Below are 16554 nucleotides of genomic sequence, written 5' to 3'. Positions count from 1 at the left end.
ATATCTCCAATTATAGTATCCAATGGATGATCTCTTGCTATGTTGGTTGGCTGGAGTATTGGAACATTGTTGCTTGCACTTGCTTGCACATTTGATTGAGATGATGTACTAGCCACTTGATCTTGCACATTGTCATGAGAGCCACTTGAGCTTGCTTGATTAGTGTCAACTTGCATATTTCAGTTAGAGAGCACTTGCACTTGATCATCTTATTCATCAATCACTTGCCAAGGCCTCAATTTACCAACATCCATGTTCTTCATGGTATTTGAAAGTTGAATGCCTCTAACATCTTCCAAGTTCTCATTCTCATCTTGGGAACTCTTGGTTTCATCAAATTCAACACATGAACTTCCTCAAGAGTACCACTAGCCAAATTCCAAACTCTATATGCTTTGCTTGTGGTTGAGTACCCAAGTAAGAATCCTTCATCACATTTCTTCTCAAACTTGCTCAATCTAGTACCTTTCTTCAATATGTAGCATTTGCAACCAAATACCCTAAAATATGTAATGTTGGGCTTTCTACCATTCAAGAGTTCAGATGGTGTTTTCTCTTTCAATGGGTGACAATACAATCAGTTGCTACAATAGCAAGCCGTATTGATAGTTTTGGCCCAAAAGGATTGACTCACATTGTACTCACTAAGCATAGACCTTGCCATATCAATGAGTGTTCTATTCTTCCTCTCAATAAGGCCATTTGATTGTGGAGTGTACTTAGCCGAGAATTGATGTCTAATTCTAAAATCATCACACAACTCATCAATTCTAATATTCTTGAACTCACTTCCATTGTCACTGCTAACTCTCTTGATGGTTGTTTCAAACTTATTGTGAATGCCCTTGACAAATGATTTGAATGTTGCAAACACATCACTCTTGTTCACTAGAAAGAATGCCCAAGTGTATCTAGTGTAGTCATCCACTATCATAAAGCCATATTTATTTCCACCGATGTGGTGTATTGTGTTGGTCCAAACAAGTCCATGTGCAATAATTCAAATGCCTTACTAGTGCTCATTATGCTTTTCTTAGGATGGGTATTTCCAACTTATTTGCCAGCTTGACAAGAACTACAAAGCTTATCCTTCTCAAACACATCTTTCAAGCATCTAACCAAGTCATGCTTAACCAATCAATTCAATTGTTTCATTCCAACATGACCAAGCCTTCTATACCATAACCAACCCATACTAGACTTTATGAACAAGGATGTTGACAATTGAGCTTCACTAGCACTGAAATCAACCAAGTATAGATTCTCATATATAAAGCCTTTGAAGATCAAATTAGAGCCATCTACACTTATGATCTCTACATCATCTAGCCTAAATATGCATTTGAATTCAAGATCACACAATTGAGCCATGGATAGCAAATTGAAGTTCAAGCTCTCAACTAGCAACACGTTAGAAATGCTTAAGTCATTTTATATTGCAATCTTACCAAGCCCCTTGACCTTGTCTTTGCCATTGCCACCAAATGTGATACTATCATAACCATCATTGCCATTGGTATTGATTGAGTTGAACATTCTTGCATCACCAGTCATGTGCTGAGTGCACCCACTATCAAGAATCCAATGCCTTCCTTCGGCTTTGTAATTGACCTACAAAGGAAGAGCAATTCTTTTTAGGTACCCAAACTTGCTTGGGTCCTTGTAGGTTAGTCACTAAGCTCTTTGGTACCAAATGGCTTTCTTCTTTGAGCCCATCCATGGTGCACCAATGAACTTAGCATGAACACCATTAATACCCTTAGTAAGCACATACAAAGAACCAAGCTTAATTGAGGATACATTAGCTTGTGATTTCTTGTTCATACATTTTTGCTCTTTGTGACCAACTTGCTTGCAACTAGACCATTGTTCTTCACAAAACTAGTCTTGTGAGGAGTAAAGGCCGCCTTGCCTTTCTTGGGGGTAGAGCACAATCCCACTTTATAGAGAGAAGCTCTTTGGCTACCCAAGCACATAAGCAGGCAATCCTCACCACCATAGGCTTTTCCTAAGGCGCAAGTGAGCTCATTGACCTTCTTCTTCAAGGTCTCATTCTCAACCATAAGTGAGGTATCACAAGTGAAACCATCACTCATAGATGAGGTGGAAGTGGATGATGAGCTATATGAAGGGTTAGCAGGAGCAACATCAATAGGCTTATAGAATGATTCATCAATTATATCACATGTTAAGCCATTGTCACATATTACAGCATCCTCCTTCTCATTTTGCTCATTAAGTAGAGAGGAATGAGCTTTTTAAAGCTTCTTGTGAGCCTTGCCAAGCTCCTCATAGTCTTCCTTTAGACTCTCATGAGATGCATTGAGCTCATCAAAGGCTTACTTAAGGGCTTTTAGTTCCTTACGCAAGTCTTTGCATTCCCTTCTCTTAATGTCAAAATGTTCTTTAGCATCTTCTAAATATCAATTAGTTCATCTTTAGTGGGTTCATCATCATCATCACTTTCACTTTTATTATCATGTTCCTCATCACATCCATCATCACAAGTTTGTACCTTAGTGGCCTTAGCCATGAAGCATGTAGATGGATTGTCGAAGAGAGAAGGCTTCTCATTTATGGCAATGCTTGCAAGAGCCTTCTTATTGGTGGTCTTATCATCATCATCACTTGAGGAAGCATCACTATCCCAAGTGACCACATATGAACCACCATTCTTCTTCTTCTTGAAGATCATCTTGTCCTTCTTCTCCTTCTTGATCTTCTTCTTGCCCTTCTTGTCATCATCTTCATTCTCACTATTGTAGGGACATTGAGCAACAAGATGATCCTTGCTACCACACTTGAAGCACCTCTTTTCTTCATCCTTGCTCCTAGATGATGACTTCTTCCTTCATGCACGATAGCCCTTCTTCACTATGAATTTGCCAAACCTCTTCACAAACAGAGCCATCTTCTCATCATCCATATCATCAAAGCTTGAATCATCATCTTCACTTCATGTATCTTGCTTGGCCTTGCCCTTTGATGATGATGTGGCTTTGAATGCCACACTCTTCTTCTCATCTTTCTTCTCCTTCTTTTCTTCCTTCTCATCATCATCTCTATATGTGTCATCGGTCATCACATCTCCCAACACTTAGTTTGGTGTCATGGTGTCCAAACCACTCCACACTAGAATAGTGACCAATGTGCCAAATCTTGAAGGTAAGCATCTCAAGAACTTATGGGAGAAGTCCTTGTCCTTCACCTCTGCTCCAAGTGCTTTGAGATCATTAACAAGCACTTGAAGCCTATGAAACATCTCCGCCACACTCTCATCATCCTTCATCTTGAAACTTGCAAACTTTTTCTTAAGGATGTATGCCTTGGCACCCTTCACGGCTTGAGTGCCCTCCAATAATTCCTCCAACTTCTTTCATGCCTCATGAGTCATCTCAATATTCTTGATTTGCTCAAATGTCCTCTCATCCAATGCATCATGATTGGCACTAAGAGCAATGTTATTATTTTGGAGTAGCACTTCTTTGGCGGCGGTGGGAGCCTACTCATTGGCAACCTCAATCTTGGTCTCCACCATCTTCCACACCTTCCTATTGATTGATTTGATGTAGGTGGTCATCTTTGCCTTTCAATATGGATAATTTGAGCCATCAAATTGGGGTGGCTTCTTGGTGTTGTTGATTTGAACCATTTTGCTTCAAATCAAGGTGACCATGGCTCTGATACCACTTGAAAGGTCCTAATGGCTAGAGGGGGGTGAATAGCCTATTAAAATTTCTATAACAACACTAATCCAAGAGGTTAGATAATTATGAGGCGAAGCTAATGTTGCGCTAGCCTACTAAAAACGCAAGCCACCTACAAACAATTCTAGTTGCTATAGTCTCTATGTCACACATAAGGCTAGGTCACTACCACTAAGTTAGTGAGCTCTCAAAGACTAACTAAAGAGCCTCACTAACCACTAGACAAAGACACAAGCTAGCTCTCAAAACTAATTATACTAAAGAGCTTAGCTACACTAGGAAAGTAATGCAAGAGAGCTAGAGTTGATATACCATTGTGGCAAGCAATCAATCACAATGAATACCAAGAATACCAAGGAGACAATGATGACACAATCAATTTTTCCTCCGAGGTTCACTTGCTTGCCGGCAAGCTAGTCCCCATTGTGGCGATTCACTCACTTGGAGGTTCATGCGCTTATAGGCATCACACGCCTAACCTGCAATCGGGTGATGTACAACCAACACAAGATGAGGATCACATAAGCCATGCGCAATCCACTAGAGTTGCATTTGGCGCTCTGCCAGGGAAGGCACAAGAAGCCCTCACAATCACAATGATTAGAGCCAGAGACAATCACCTTCCTTCGCTCGATGATCCACCAATCACCGGGCCATCTAAGTGTCGGCAAACACCAAGAGTAACAAGTGAATCCCGCAGCAAAACACAATCACCAAGTGCCTCTAGATGCAATCACTCAAGCAATGCACTTAGATTCACTCCCAATCTCACAAAGATGATGAATCAATGATGGAGATGAGTGGGAGGACTTTGGCTCAGCTCACTAGGTTGCTATGTCAATGAAAATGGACAAAAGAGTGAGCAAGAGCCGGCCATGGGGCTTAAAAAGATGCCCCCTCGAGCTAGTAACCATTAGGCCACTTAAGTGACCGTCAAACCCACAGACACGGGCCGTCGAACCGCTCAACACTAGGGTCCGACACCAGCCACAACCAGCCACGCGTTGCCACGTAACCACGTTCAAATGAAATCGACCGTTGCCGCCAACGGTCGCCTGCCGTGCGCTGAACTGAGCCTCAGACCCGGCCATTGGACCCGCCGTCGGACTCCACATAGGGAGAGTCCGACGCGGTCCATTAAGGTCCAGAGAGGGTAGAAACCCTCGGACGCCGGTCCAACGCCGTCCGTCGGACCCTAGGGGAAGTCCAACACCGCCATGTGTCGCATCCTCGTTCGCCTCACCAAACACCACGCAATGAACAGTACGCTTGACTTGTCCGACGCCACCTTTCAACAAGGTCTGACGCAGAGGGTCCGACGCCTATCAAAACTATACCGAGAGGTACCAGAGCCGTCGGACTGAGTCCGACCCCTGGCCATCAGACCCAAGCAAGTCCGACACTCTCCCACGAGCGCTCATAGGCCACCACGTCAGCCCCCACCTAGGGTTAGTCGTCGGACCAGGGAAACAGCCGGTCCGACGCTCCGAGAAGCAGGGTCCGACGCCCCTGAATCAACTCCTTCACTTCTCAAACTTCGCCACCCTTGTCAAATGTGTCATCGACCAAGTGTATCACCTTGTGCACGTGTGTTAGCATATTTTCACAAATATTTTCAAGGATGTTTGCACTCACTAGAATCTAAATGCATATGCAATGAGTTATAACATCTAGTGGCACTTTGATAACCGCATTTCACGACGTGTTTCACCCCTCTTAATAGTACGGCTATATCTATCCTAAATGTGATCACACCCACTAGGTGTCTTGATCACCAAAACAAAATGACCATATGGATTTCACCTTCGCCTTGAGCCTATTTTGTTTTTCTCTTTCTTCTTTTCCAAGCCCGAGCATTTGATCATCACCGTGCCATCACCATCATCATGATCTTCATTTGCTCCATCACTTGGAATGTGCTTCCCTATCTCATGATCACTTAGAGCAATAGGTTAGCACTTAGGGTTTCATCAATTTACCAAAACCAAACTAGAGCTTTCAACGGGACGTCTTCCATTTGGCTTCTTTGAGGTATGTTCTGCGCGCCGATATACTTGTGCCTCATACTGGTTTGTTCTGCTGATGGGCAGCTCTAAAGTAATTAGCTGTACTTCAAGAGTGAAGCTTTTTGTTTCTTTCTGATGGTCAGATGGATGAGATGCAGCATCCTGTACGTGCTCCTCAATCGCCTTTGTTTCTTGCTGCACAATGGTTGCACATTGATGACACATATACGCTACAAACCCTGCCCGTTCAACATTATCTTGTGAATTGTGATACTGAATATAGTCAGCCTGTTCGCTTGTTGGTTTCAGCCAGGGCTTATCAGCCATGGTACAGTGTTTTACTCTCATAACAAACTAGCACCAGCCGGGCTTATCAGTCCAGAAACCAACCAGCGAACAGGCTAAGTATATATATATGTTTGAGCAGTTTTTAGTTTCATGCATTAGCGACTGCATGCATACCATTTTGGGTATTTTTAGTACTACAAAAATGATTTTGTGAGGCGGTATCACAAAATCCAATCGCCTCGTAAAATGCATGGGGATTTTTCAAGGCTGTTGTTTTCATTTACCGAGGCAGTCACAATTACCGGCTCACAAAATCAATTTACAGAGACAGTAAAAAAATAACCGCCTCCTAAACTCTATTTACGAGCCTAAAAAATGGCCTCCATTTTTTAAGGCGGACCTCTCAAAAGGCCCGCCTAGAAAAATATGCATGAGGACCAGCAAAAAGCCCATATGCAATCCACCTATCGGGTTTATATATACAGGAGTTAGGGTTTCACCTCACTCTCCAACTCTTTCTCATGTCTCCCGCCCTCGGCCCGTCGGTCGTCTCTCCCTCCCTCACTTCTCCCTCACCTCTCCGGTGGTGGCGCCGCCGTATCTCCCTCCCTCTCTTCTCAAGTTGCGCGGTCCCCTCCTCCGGCGTGGCGGGCCGGTATTCTCTGCGCGGTCCGGCCATCTCCGTGAGGGGACCGGGCCCTTCCTCCTCCGGCGCGGCGCGCACGGCCCCTGCAGCGGCCCTACATCAGTGCTCGAGAGGCTGGATCCGATGGCTTCTCCCTCTTCTCCCTCCCTGAGCGGCGCGGAACCGGCAGCGGAGCGAGCGTGGAGGCCGGATCCAACGACGGCGGCGCGTGGGAAGGCCCGATCCGGCAGCGGTGTGAGCGTGGAGGCCGGATCGGGCGATGGCGGCGCGTGGGAAGGCCGGATCCAGTGGTGGCTCCCTCTTCTCCCTCCCCGAGAGGCGTAGATTCGGCTTCCTTGGCGGTGGATTGGGCGGCGGGGAGCGTGCAGGGGCGACGGCGCGAGGCCCGGATCTGGGCCCGGTTGGGCTAGGGGCTTTTTTGTTTTTTATTTGATTTTCGCAGACGGGCATTTGACCCGCCTCGGTAAATAATGATTAATCGAGACCTTTAGACCGAGACAGACATGATGTCCACCTCAGTTAACCCATTTCGCCCACCTCGATAAAGGTTTATGTAGTAGTGTTTGTTGCTTGCTATAGCTGATCAGCCTCCCTTTTATTGTTCAGGTATGAGGTCATTAAATTTCTCTAACTATAGGTTAGGAAGGTTAGTTTCTACGTGCACAGCAGAACCAGGGGCCCCTGCCCCGCCCCCCCCCAAACCCCCCCCCCCCCCCCCATCACAGACGAGTCGCAGAGAGTAAGGCCATGTTTGGTTTCTACATGCGCTCCTAAAATTTCTGTCACATCGAATGTTTAGACATATACATGGAGTATTAAATATAGACTAATTACGAAACTAATTACACAACTTGCGACTAATTTGCGAGACGAATCTTTTAAGCCTAATTAGTTCATGATTTGACAACGTGGCGCTACAGTAAACATGTGCTAATAACATATTAATTAGGCTTAAAAAATCATCTCGCAAATTAGCCTCGATCTATGTAATTGGTTTTATAATTAATCTATATTTAATATTCTTTATTAGTATATAAACATTCGATGTGACATGAATTTTAGGAGCGAGTAAAAGAACCCAGCACCCCCTAAACATCAGCGCCTCGCGATTCGCGTGATAACTTGCTACTTGTGTCGCTTCCGGTTCCCTGCGCGTTCAGCGATTCTTCGGCCAGGCGGATAGCAGAGCTGCAGTCGCCGCGTGCGGCGTGCCTCCCTAGGCCTCGGACTCCGGCGGCGGGGCAGTGAGCTCAACTGCAGCGAAAATCGGCCGGAGACATCGACACAGCCGCAATCGACCCACCGGTGCCGGGCGCAATCAGTGAACGAAATAGGTCAGTTCATCCCCTTAAGTTCCCCAATCCGGCAGTAACCATGACGCATTCTGATAAACTAATAGTATGATATATTTGTGCCACAACCTCCGCGTCCATGTCCAATCGTCGGCATCGCGGCCTCGCTGCTCGCGTCGCCGCTCGCTGGAACAGGCAAGCGCCGAGCAGGCAGCACCGCAGCAGCCGAGCCTGAGCGACGGAGCGAGCACCACTGATTCACTGCGAGCGAGCAAGTCTGCAGACTGCAGGGGCAAGCAGCCGCAAAGTAAGTATAATTTATATGATACGATTTCCAATTTTTTAATTGTAGAAATAACAAGATGCATTCTCCCTTTCCTTTTAATTTCTAGGTTAATTCACAACGGATGCCATTATAGATGATTTCTATGCCATAAAGACGTGCAAAGTGAAGCTCAAATGAAAAAAAAATTAAGTTTCTCTTGTGCTCTTTTCTAAAAGAGTTACTTTTATATGTTGTGACAACAAACATTATGTATATATATATATATATATACATATCTTGCCGTATTTGTCCGGCCAAAGTGCCCACCCCCCCCACCACCCCCTTTCCCATTTTACTGGTTCCACCACTGTCTACGTGATATTTATTGCTGTCTCTAAACTACTTATGGAAACCATGGGTTTGGGATTGGGACTGTCCACTCCAATGGGGTCAAATGGATCGACCCTCGTAGATGCTATCAGCAAAGCTGGTTACTTGCATTTTCCTTTAAAAATGTAAACTTTAATTATATTTGTCACACATGAAAAGAGAGAGACAAAGTGCATACATTGTTCGACAATAGATATCACCATCCGGGCCGGCATTTGCCTCCGTGGAGCACCGAGCACATTACCCAATAATAGGAGTATTGCAAACTTATTTCCCGTATTTAATCGGCATCACACCACTTAGTTTGAGAACCAACACATTCTAACTTCATTGCTTTCCAAGTGAGCGTCCAAGGTACTGCAGTCTGCAGCAATGGCTGATTGGGGTTCGGTTAATTACAGGGCCAGGATGCTGCTCGGCCCTCGCAAGGACCGGACCTGATGAAAGGATCGAGATTTCAAATGGGTGGGTCTGGGTGACTGGGTCCTTAGATTCATCTTGTGAGGGAACAGGTTGATCACCAAATGGAGTTGACTATATTGCTAGCATGTCAATTATCGAATTCCTGAAAAAAAAGGTCATTGGAAGAAAGTGAGTTGACAAGCATCCCTGAATCCTGATATGCAAAACAAAGTGCAACCTATATCAATGTGCAAAAGGAGTAGCGCCCGCAAAATATAGCTTGGCCGGGTATATAGTGTATACCTTAAACTTGATGTGAGCTAGGGTCGTAGAGCTTTCTGATTTGCACCACCGCACTAGATCAGGGCAGCCTGAAACTGTTAGCTCTTCAAGATTAGTGAGTTGCTGTAGGCTCCCTGGCAGAGTTTGGATGCCAGAGCAGTTGACTATCTCAAGTCTGATGAGACTGCTTAGATCCCCCAACCAGTCCGGCACGGCTGTAATGCTACTGGAATCTCTCAAAGATAAAGTCTCGAGGGAGGAGAGACCTCGGATAATCTCTGCTGAGCTGCATGTGAGGTCACTGCATTGCTCGATGCCCAAGTACTTGAACCCATTGTGCTGGTGGAGCAAGCTCCACTCATGCAGAGGCTGCTCGCTGCAATACATAAAAAGACCTTTTGGAGCCGGGTAGGAGAGTTCTTCGGGGATGATGTTGCATCTCTCTTCCAATGGTGAGTAGTATAGTACCTTGTCGCAACTCCTTATGTCCAAGAAGTACTCACCTCTAGGAAGGCATGGCTTTATCCTCAGCTTAGGGCTGTCTCTTACATCCAAAAGGGTTAGTATAGGGAACACGAGAACATGTGAGCCACCCTCACCACCACAGGTGTATTCCGTGTTCCACTCTTCAAGGCTTTCCATTCTGAATAAACGAAAGGTTCTCAGTTTGGGAAAAGCTCCCGCCGCGCAGCCGTAGAAGTCCGCGCCAATCTTTGAGATGCTGTCCATTTGCTCGATATGCAGCTCCTGAAGGTTTCCTAGTTGACCGAGTGGCGGCAAGCTCTTGCAGCTGGGCAATTCCATAATGGAAACACTAACGAGACGAGGTAAATAGCTTGCGATGCTTGTCACCCAGGGTGGAAAAAATATGCTGTTGTAACCTTGTAGCACCAAGTATTCTGAACAGGCTGGTGGCATTAGTTCTTGTAAAATTTCGATGTCCTCCACAAATCTCTCGCCATCTTTCGTCCATTTAAATTTTATTTCTTCAATTCTTTGTTTTCCAGACAATTTTATGCTCTGGGCTTCTGCAGCAGACTTGACTCTTTCAAGCCTGCTTATCTCCAAGATTGCAGGATTTTCATCCTTGAGCTTAATAAGATTGCTGCTGGATTGACTATCATCGGCAAGGACCATAAAGTGAGGTAATAAGACAGAATTATTTCTGAACTGAGGTAATGTGGTCTCATCAAATCTGTGGCAATGGGACGTATTCAGAAACTTCAGACTGCCAATTTCAGATATACTTACCGGCAACATCCTGAGGTTCCCACAATATGAGAGGTTCAGCGTACGCAACTTTCTGAGCTTGCCAAAACTTTCAGGTAAACCGTAAAGATTCTCATTTTGTGACAAGATCAGGTGCTCTAGGCTTGAAAGTGTACTGATTTGCCCCAGGAAAGCATTGCTTTCGTCTACATGCTGGTCACCGTACATGGTTTTCAGACACCTGTGTAAATTTAAATAGCGTAGTTCAGTGAGGTTGCCAATTGCTTCTTGTAGCCCTCTTAGGCTCGGCTGTTGTTCTTGTTCATTTACACCAGCAGAGCAGCCTGACAAATTCAAATATTTGAGCTTGCTAAGGCCAATCAAGGCTTCTGGTACACCTTCAACACGAAAGCAATGTGACAAATCAAGATGTAGCAAATCATGGAGCTTCCCAAATGATGCTGGCAATTTATACAGTGTAGAAGAACCTGATAAGTCCAAACACTTGAGTTGGCTAAAGCTTCCCAAAGACTCAGGGACCTTTGGAAGCAATGATGTAGTAAATCCATCTATACATAACTTCAAATATTTGACCTTGGTCAGGGTGCCCAAGATCTCTGCCTCAACTATACCATCTATCCCGGGTCCTGCAGGATTTGAAATATTGTCTGCTGGATACTTGTACAATTCTTCGTCCCAAAGGAGGCTGTCTTCGATACCCATCAGGTATGAACTGAATGATAAATTCAAATATTCCAGTTCAGTGAGACTGCTAAACTCTCTTGGTAAGTTTCCAATATTTTTGCAGTATGATACGTCCAAATACTCCAGTTTCTTGAGGCTGACCAGCTGTTCTGATACTCCTCGAACATCAGAGCATTTTGAAAGATTCAGATGTTCCATATTTTTAAGATTGCCAAACAATTCTGGCAGTTCTTTTATTTTCGAACAACCTGACAAATCCAGATGAACCAGTTCCTCCATTTCTCCAATCGACTCTGGCAATTCTAATATTTCAGAAGACCCGCGAATGCTGAGATAGTTTAATTTCTTGAGCCTCGTGATACAGTTGGGGATAGATTTATCATGGATTCCTGGAGCATTAAGATACTTGAGATGCTGTAAGTGGCCAATAGAATCTGGCAACTGATTTATGTGGCATTCACTTAAATCCAAGATGCACAAGGATGCTGCAGATGAGAATGCATCTCCACATAGTTCAATTTTGCTGCAGTCCAGAAATCGCAATGCCCTTAAACTGTCAGGGCAAGTCAAGGATAATACCAGCGACTTGCTACAATCAGTGAGCAGTGCAAAGAGGCAGCTGCCTCCCCGAAAACTGCCTTGTTTACTAGCATCCAGAAATTTATCGTCCAATTTTAGTACCGCGAAGTCATGCACCAGGTCATGCATGGTAAACAATGTAATATCTTCATGATACACTCCAGAAGTCTGCGACAAAGTCCAAATGCAACTAGTGTCAGCTGGTTTCTAAATTCCCTCGTCTAGGTATTAAGATTATGTTGGTGATGCCTCTTATGTTTGTCAATTTAAACTCATCAAGATACGTCATTTACTAATGGAGTCTGAAAGAGAAAGAGAGCAAAGCTACCATTACTAAGGGCGAAGTTCCCTTATGTTAGAACTATGCATTATATATTTAGTTGTTATGTGTTCTTATATTATGTAATGTTTGTAGCTGGGATATGTGACAGGTAACAATCTAGACTGGACCATAGAAAAATGATTAATATAAGCTTTGTGTTATACATATGGTGCTAAAGGTTACATGCCCACACCTAAAAGAATATGATAACCACAAAGTTATAGCTAATTTGTATAATGATTTGCAAGGTGCATTGATACTAAGAAGTTCGCATCAATTTATATTTTCACCATCTTGTGGAATGGCTTCAACAAATCTCTTAAGGCATCATTAATAATTAACAATGCAAGCTTACTTGTGGCATGTTGTAAGGTTATTATGTTTTGAAAATAAGAAATTTCTTTTGGCTCAAGAATCTATCCTGGAACTTATTATGCTGAAGTTCAAATTTACTTTGACTAACAAGGGAAAGTCCAAAGTCAAATAACTAATGTCCAGTGTGATTACTTGAGTCTGTTCCAAGAAGTTACGTTTATGGTTTCAAGTTCATCATTTAAGAATTAAGTACGTACCATATGTTAAGGATATAGGTATAAACATTATGTTCAACTTATTATTTCCCTACTTTAGGCTTGCCTCAAAAGTTGTCGGCATAAAGGCTAATGAGAGCTTATGATAGTATGACAAATTGAGATCTCAAATCCTGGTTCCAGAACAAGAAATTTTGTTTCCCCGTTTAAAATTGCACATGATGGCAAATGAAAACAATCTGCGCACACAGAAATCATAAGTACACAGTGTTATCGGTCAGGATATATTGTCATCCCTGGTGTGGTTTTCTTATTAGTTTGGGTTTACTAATTTGTAATCATATAAAAAACACAAGACCCTGGAACAGCCTCTCTGAGGCATTATGATTAAGAAGAAACGTCAACCACATGGCCGAGAAAAACCCCCACCTAGGTCGACCACAACCCTCTAGGCTGGAGACCACTACACCCTCGAGAAAAACCCCTATGATAAGAGGGCCCAAACCAACCATAGGTGGCACAAGCTAGCACCCTGTCTCTATTTTTTTGGGTTGCCAGTGAGAGTTTTCCCCCCACTAGCTAGGATATGACTCTCAGCCATTTGGCAATTACACAGGAAGGGGCATCGAAATTAGTGGTGGGAATTAAGGTGAAAATTTGATTTTCGGTCCCAATCCATTGTTTGGTTGGTTCGTGGAGAGGAATAGAGGGAGGTGGGTTGAAGATGGAATTCATATTTTCTATTTGGTGTGGGGGTTTTGAGTGGGAAATCATAGGATAAATCATGATGGGGTAATTGAAAGCAAGGAATGGGAGTTTAGAGACTGGAGTTTAGAATTCTTTTGTTTGTTTTGTGGGAATGAGAGTTTTGGTGGGAAGGGGAAGAGGAGTTTAGAGGACCAACTCCCACTAATCAATTCCCTAGGGGAGGGGTGTTAATTGGGTGGGAATTGTGTTCTTAATAAAGGAAAAATAGATCCTCACCGTCCATCATGATTTGCCATTTAATTTCCCCTCAAAACCCCACACCAAACAGGGGACATGGATTCCCTCTTCAATTCCCTTTCTTATTTCCCTCCATGAACCAAACAAGGGATTGGGACTAAAAGTCAATTTCCCACCATAATTCCCTCTATCAACTCCCACCACTAATTCCCATGCCTTTTCCCACGTAGTTGCTAAACACACCCTGATGGACGTGAGGATAGATTTTTTTTTCCATTAAAGCACAATTCCCGCACCTCCCTAGGGAAGTGATTAGTGGCAGTTTGCCATCTAAACTCCTATTCTTCTTCCCACTAGAACTCCCATTCTCACCAAAACAAACAAAAGATTTCTAAACTCCTACCTCCAAACTCCCATTCCCTCTTCTCAATTACCCCAAACCAAACGTGATCTCTAGCCAGTGTCTCCCTAAACTGCGGAGCTTACCAGTGCACTAAGAGTGTTGGCACTGATACATACTTATAATAGCATTAATTGTCAATTACTTTATGTCACTATTCTTTTTGTCAGTGTACCATTAATTGTTGAATTACATCTTTATGTGAATTTCATTACAATTGTTTTGAAGAAATAATGAATTAGGTTCATTCCCAGAGGTTAGAGGTTGACATAAATAACTCACCGATGGTGGCATTGAAGGCTGAAGGAAAGACATTCCTAGGAGCTGCGCAATGTACTTCTCGCTAAGTTGGAGCTTCTTGAACGGTGGTTTCATTGGCCTGATGAACCCCAGTGAAATCCATTGGTGACTTAGATCATCTTTAACTATGTTGTGACCTTTTGGAAAGATTGCACAGTAGGTAAAACATGACCTTAGGGGTCGATCCATACTGCTATAACTTAATGTCAAGGCTGCAAGCACTTGATTTTGCAAAGATCCATCCTTTGAATTAGGTTCATTCCAGACATCACTTTCATTAACTTTCTCCCAGTCATTTAAATCCTTGAACCGCAATGTGTACCCAAGAGATTGAGCAGCTAAAGGTACACCTCCACACTTTGAGGCAATCTCCAATCCTATATCCTTAAGTTGTTCTTTGTCATCCCTTGCTTCAAAACCACATTTTTGTTTTATTATATCCCAGCACAATTCCTTTGTCAAGAGTTCTATCTTATATGGCTCAGTGGTTCCAATTTCCTTTGCAATGCGTTCATCGCGTGTCGTTACTATAACTATTGTGTTGCCTGTCCCACCAAGCATTAACATAGTCTTCAAATCAAACAATTTATTTGGATTATATTCCCACAAGTCATCCAAAATAATCAGAGTCTTCTTCCCAGCTAGTAGCTTCTTGAGGTGTATCCTTATCATCTGTTTCACATTTAGTTGGCTCTCCTTTTCAGAGAGTTGTGAAATTATGGAGTTGCCAATTTTATTTGAATTGAACCTTGGGGACACATAGACCCATACTTGACAGTAATATTTGAATCTTGTATCATTGTATATCATTTTTGCAAATGTTGTCTTGCCAATGCCTCCAATACCATGTATAGGAAGAATGGTGATGTTATGTGTCATGCTGTCACATTGTAGTAAAGAAGCCATTATTTGTTCTTTTTCTTCAGTCCTCCCAACAATAAGTTCTTCTATAACATCTGAAGATGTTTCACGCACATCATAAAATTCTGGCTCATTGCAGCTAGGGCCTGCTATCAAGGGTAAATCCTGCTGCTGATATGTACTGTTCTTCTGTTGCTTCACCATCTGCAAATTTTCATTTGATTTGTGCATCCATTAATAATTTATAGTGTCTAAAATAGGACAAAAATGTTAAGCTATTTCATAGCCCAGCGCTAAAATTAAGCATTAAAATAAGTAGTCTATATCATGCTAATTAACTTAGAAGAAAATTGTGCAGCATGTTTATCATGCAAATGGAAAAAATACCACAATCGTATGAAGATGTTGCTACCCCCAAATTTTTTTTTGTAGAATTGCAATTGTATTAATATTCTACCAAAGTAATACCATTTTCGTAACTTTTGTGAAACTGATTGTATCATTGATTAAAAATTACCAAAACCTGAAAAATATGAATTCAGGATTAATGACTCAAACTAGCATCCAGAATTTATTTTTGACTGGAATTTGAGAACATGCTCAAAAGAGTTCAACATTTTTTATGTTATCTGAACTTTTGTCAAATATTGGTGTCCTGATTTGATTTTAAATATCATTTTTATTGAAACTACCCTTTCCAAATGTTTTTATATTATACTACATGAATGCTCATATTGGACGTTGTTCGTCATGGACCGGTTAAAAAAATAGATTTCCTATCATAGTTTGTAACACTAGCTAGGTGCAGGAGATAATTCACTGCCATGGGTCTATTTTGCTGGAATTATCTTTGGCAGGGTAATATCATCCATGACAAAATATGAATTATCCACCATGATTGTATTCTAGAGCCATGCGAGAAACCAAAGATTCCTGCATAAGGCCGCATAAGGCCTTGTTCGTTTCTTCCCCAAACCAAGGATTGAGGGGGATTTTGATTTGTAGAGGATTAAATCCCTCTCAATCCCCTCCAATCCCCTTGGTTTCGGAATGAAACGAACAAAAACAAGGTGTGGAGCACTCTAGAAGCGATTTATCGATCACGCTTTATGTCATCATCCCACGTAGCTGCACGTACAAAGCCATCAAAAATTTGATGTTTCGTCTTCCCATGCATGCAGGTTTAATTTCTAGCTAGAGTTATTTCTCTCCTCCGCTGTCCTAAAAAAGCCCCATTGCCCATCGCTCACCATTACATTACACACATCTACTGCACACTCACCAGCCCAATCCCCTCTAGCCATGGCTTACCACCATGCATCCGTATGATCCATGGCCACCACTAAGATCTCAACCTTTGCTTTTCCCTCCATGTAGTCAGTGCTTAACCCCAGAGGACAAGGATTTTGTGGTGCAAGTAGCGGG

General features: G+C 42.9%; 1 protein-coding gene and 1 long non-coding RNA gene across 10 annotated transcripts in view; one reads left to right on the top strand and one right to left on the bottom strand.

Annotated features, from left to right (window-relative positions):
* Positions 1-7804: 7804 nt before the first annotated feature.
* LOC136481555 (uncharacterized) lies at positions 7805-10646 on the top strand. Of its 2 annotated transcripts, XR_010764764.1 has the most exons (4): positions 7805-7981; positions 8135-8246; positions 10286-10423; positions 10520-10646. It is a non-coding gene; the product is annotated as an uncharacterized lncRNA (long non-coding RNA). The 2 variants fall into 2 exon arrangements; XR_010764765.1 differs by lacking the exons at positions 10286-10423; positions 10520-10646 and adding an exon at positions 8332-8462.
* The window catches only part of LOC136481553 (putative disease resistance protein RGA1), a 43737-nt gene continuing 35288 nt past the window's right edge, over positions 8106-16554 (bottom strand). For 6 of the 8 annotated variants that reach the window (XM_066478885.1, XM_066478888.1, XM_066478886.1 and 3 more), the window contains 3 exons: positions 14251-15333; positions 9300-11939; positions 8719-9159 (listed from right to left, as the gene is read on the bottom strand). In XM_066478885.1, the coding sequence (XP_066334982.1) occupies positions 9145-9159; positions 9300-11939; positions 14251-15333 (3738 nt within the window). In that variant the 3' untranslated portion in view covers positions 8719-9144. Of the gene's footprint in view, positions 8224-8718; positions 9160-9299; positions 11940-14250; positions 15334-16554 lie in introns of those variants that run through there. The other 2 variants (XR_010764763.1, XM_066478890.1) reach the window with 2 other exon arrangements.

The sequence above is a fragment of the Miscanthus floridulus genome, chromosome 9, assembly GCF_019320115.1.
Source record: "Miscanthus floridulus cultivar M001 chromosome 9, ASM1932011v1, whole genome shotgun sequence".
Classification (NCBI taxonomy): domain Eukaryota; kingdom Viridiplantae; phylum Streptophyta; class Magnoliopsida; order Poales; family Poaceae; genus Miscanthus; species Miscanthus floridulus.
Note: the sequence above shows the minus strand (reverse complement) of the source record. Positions and strands in the feature narration are given on the sequence as shown.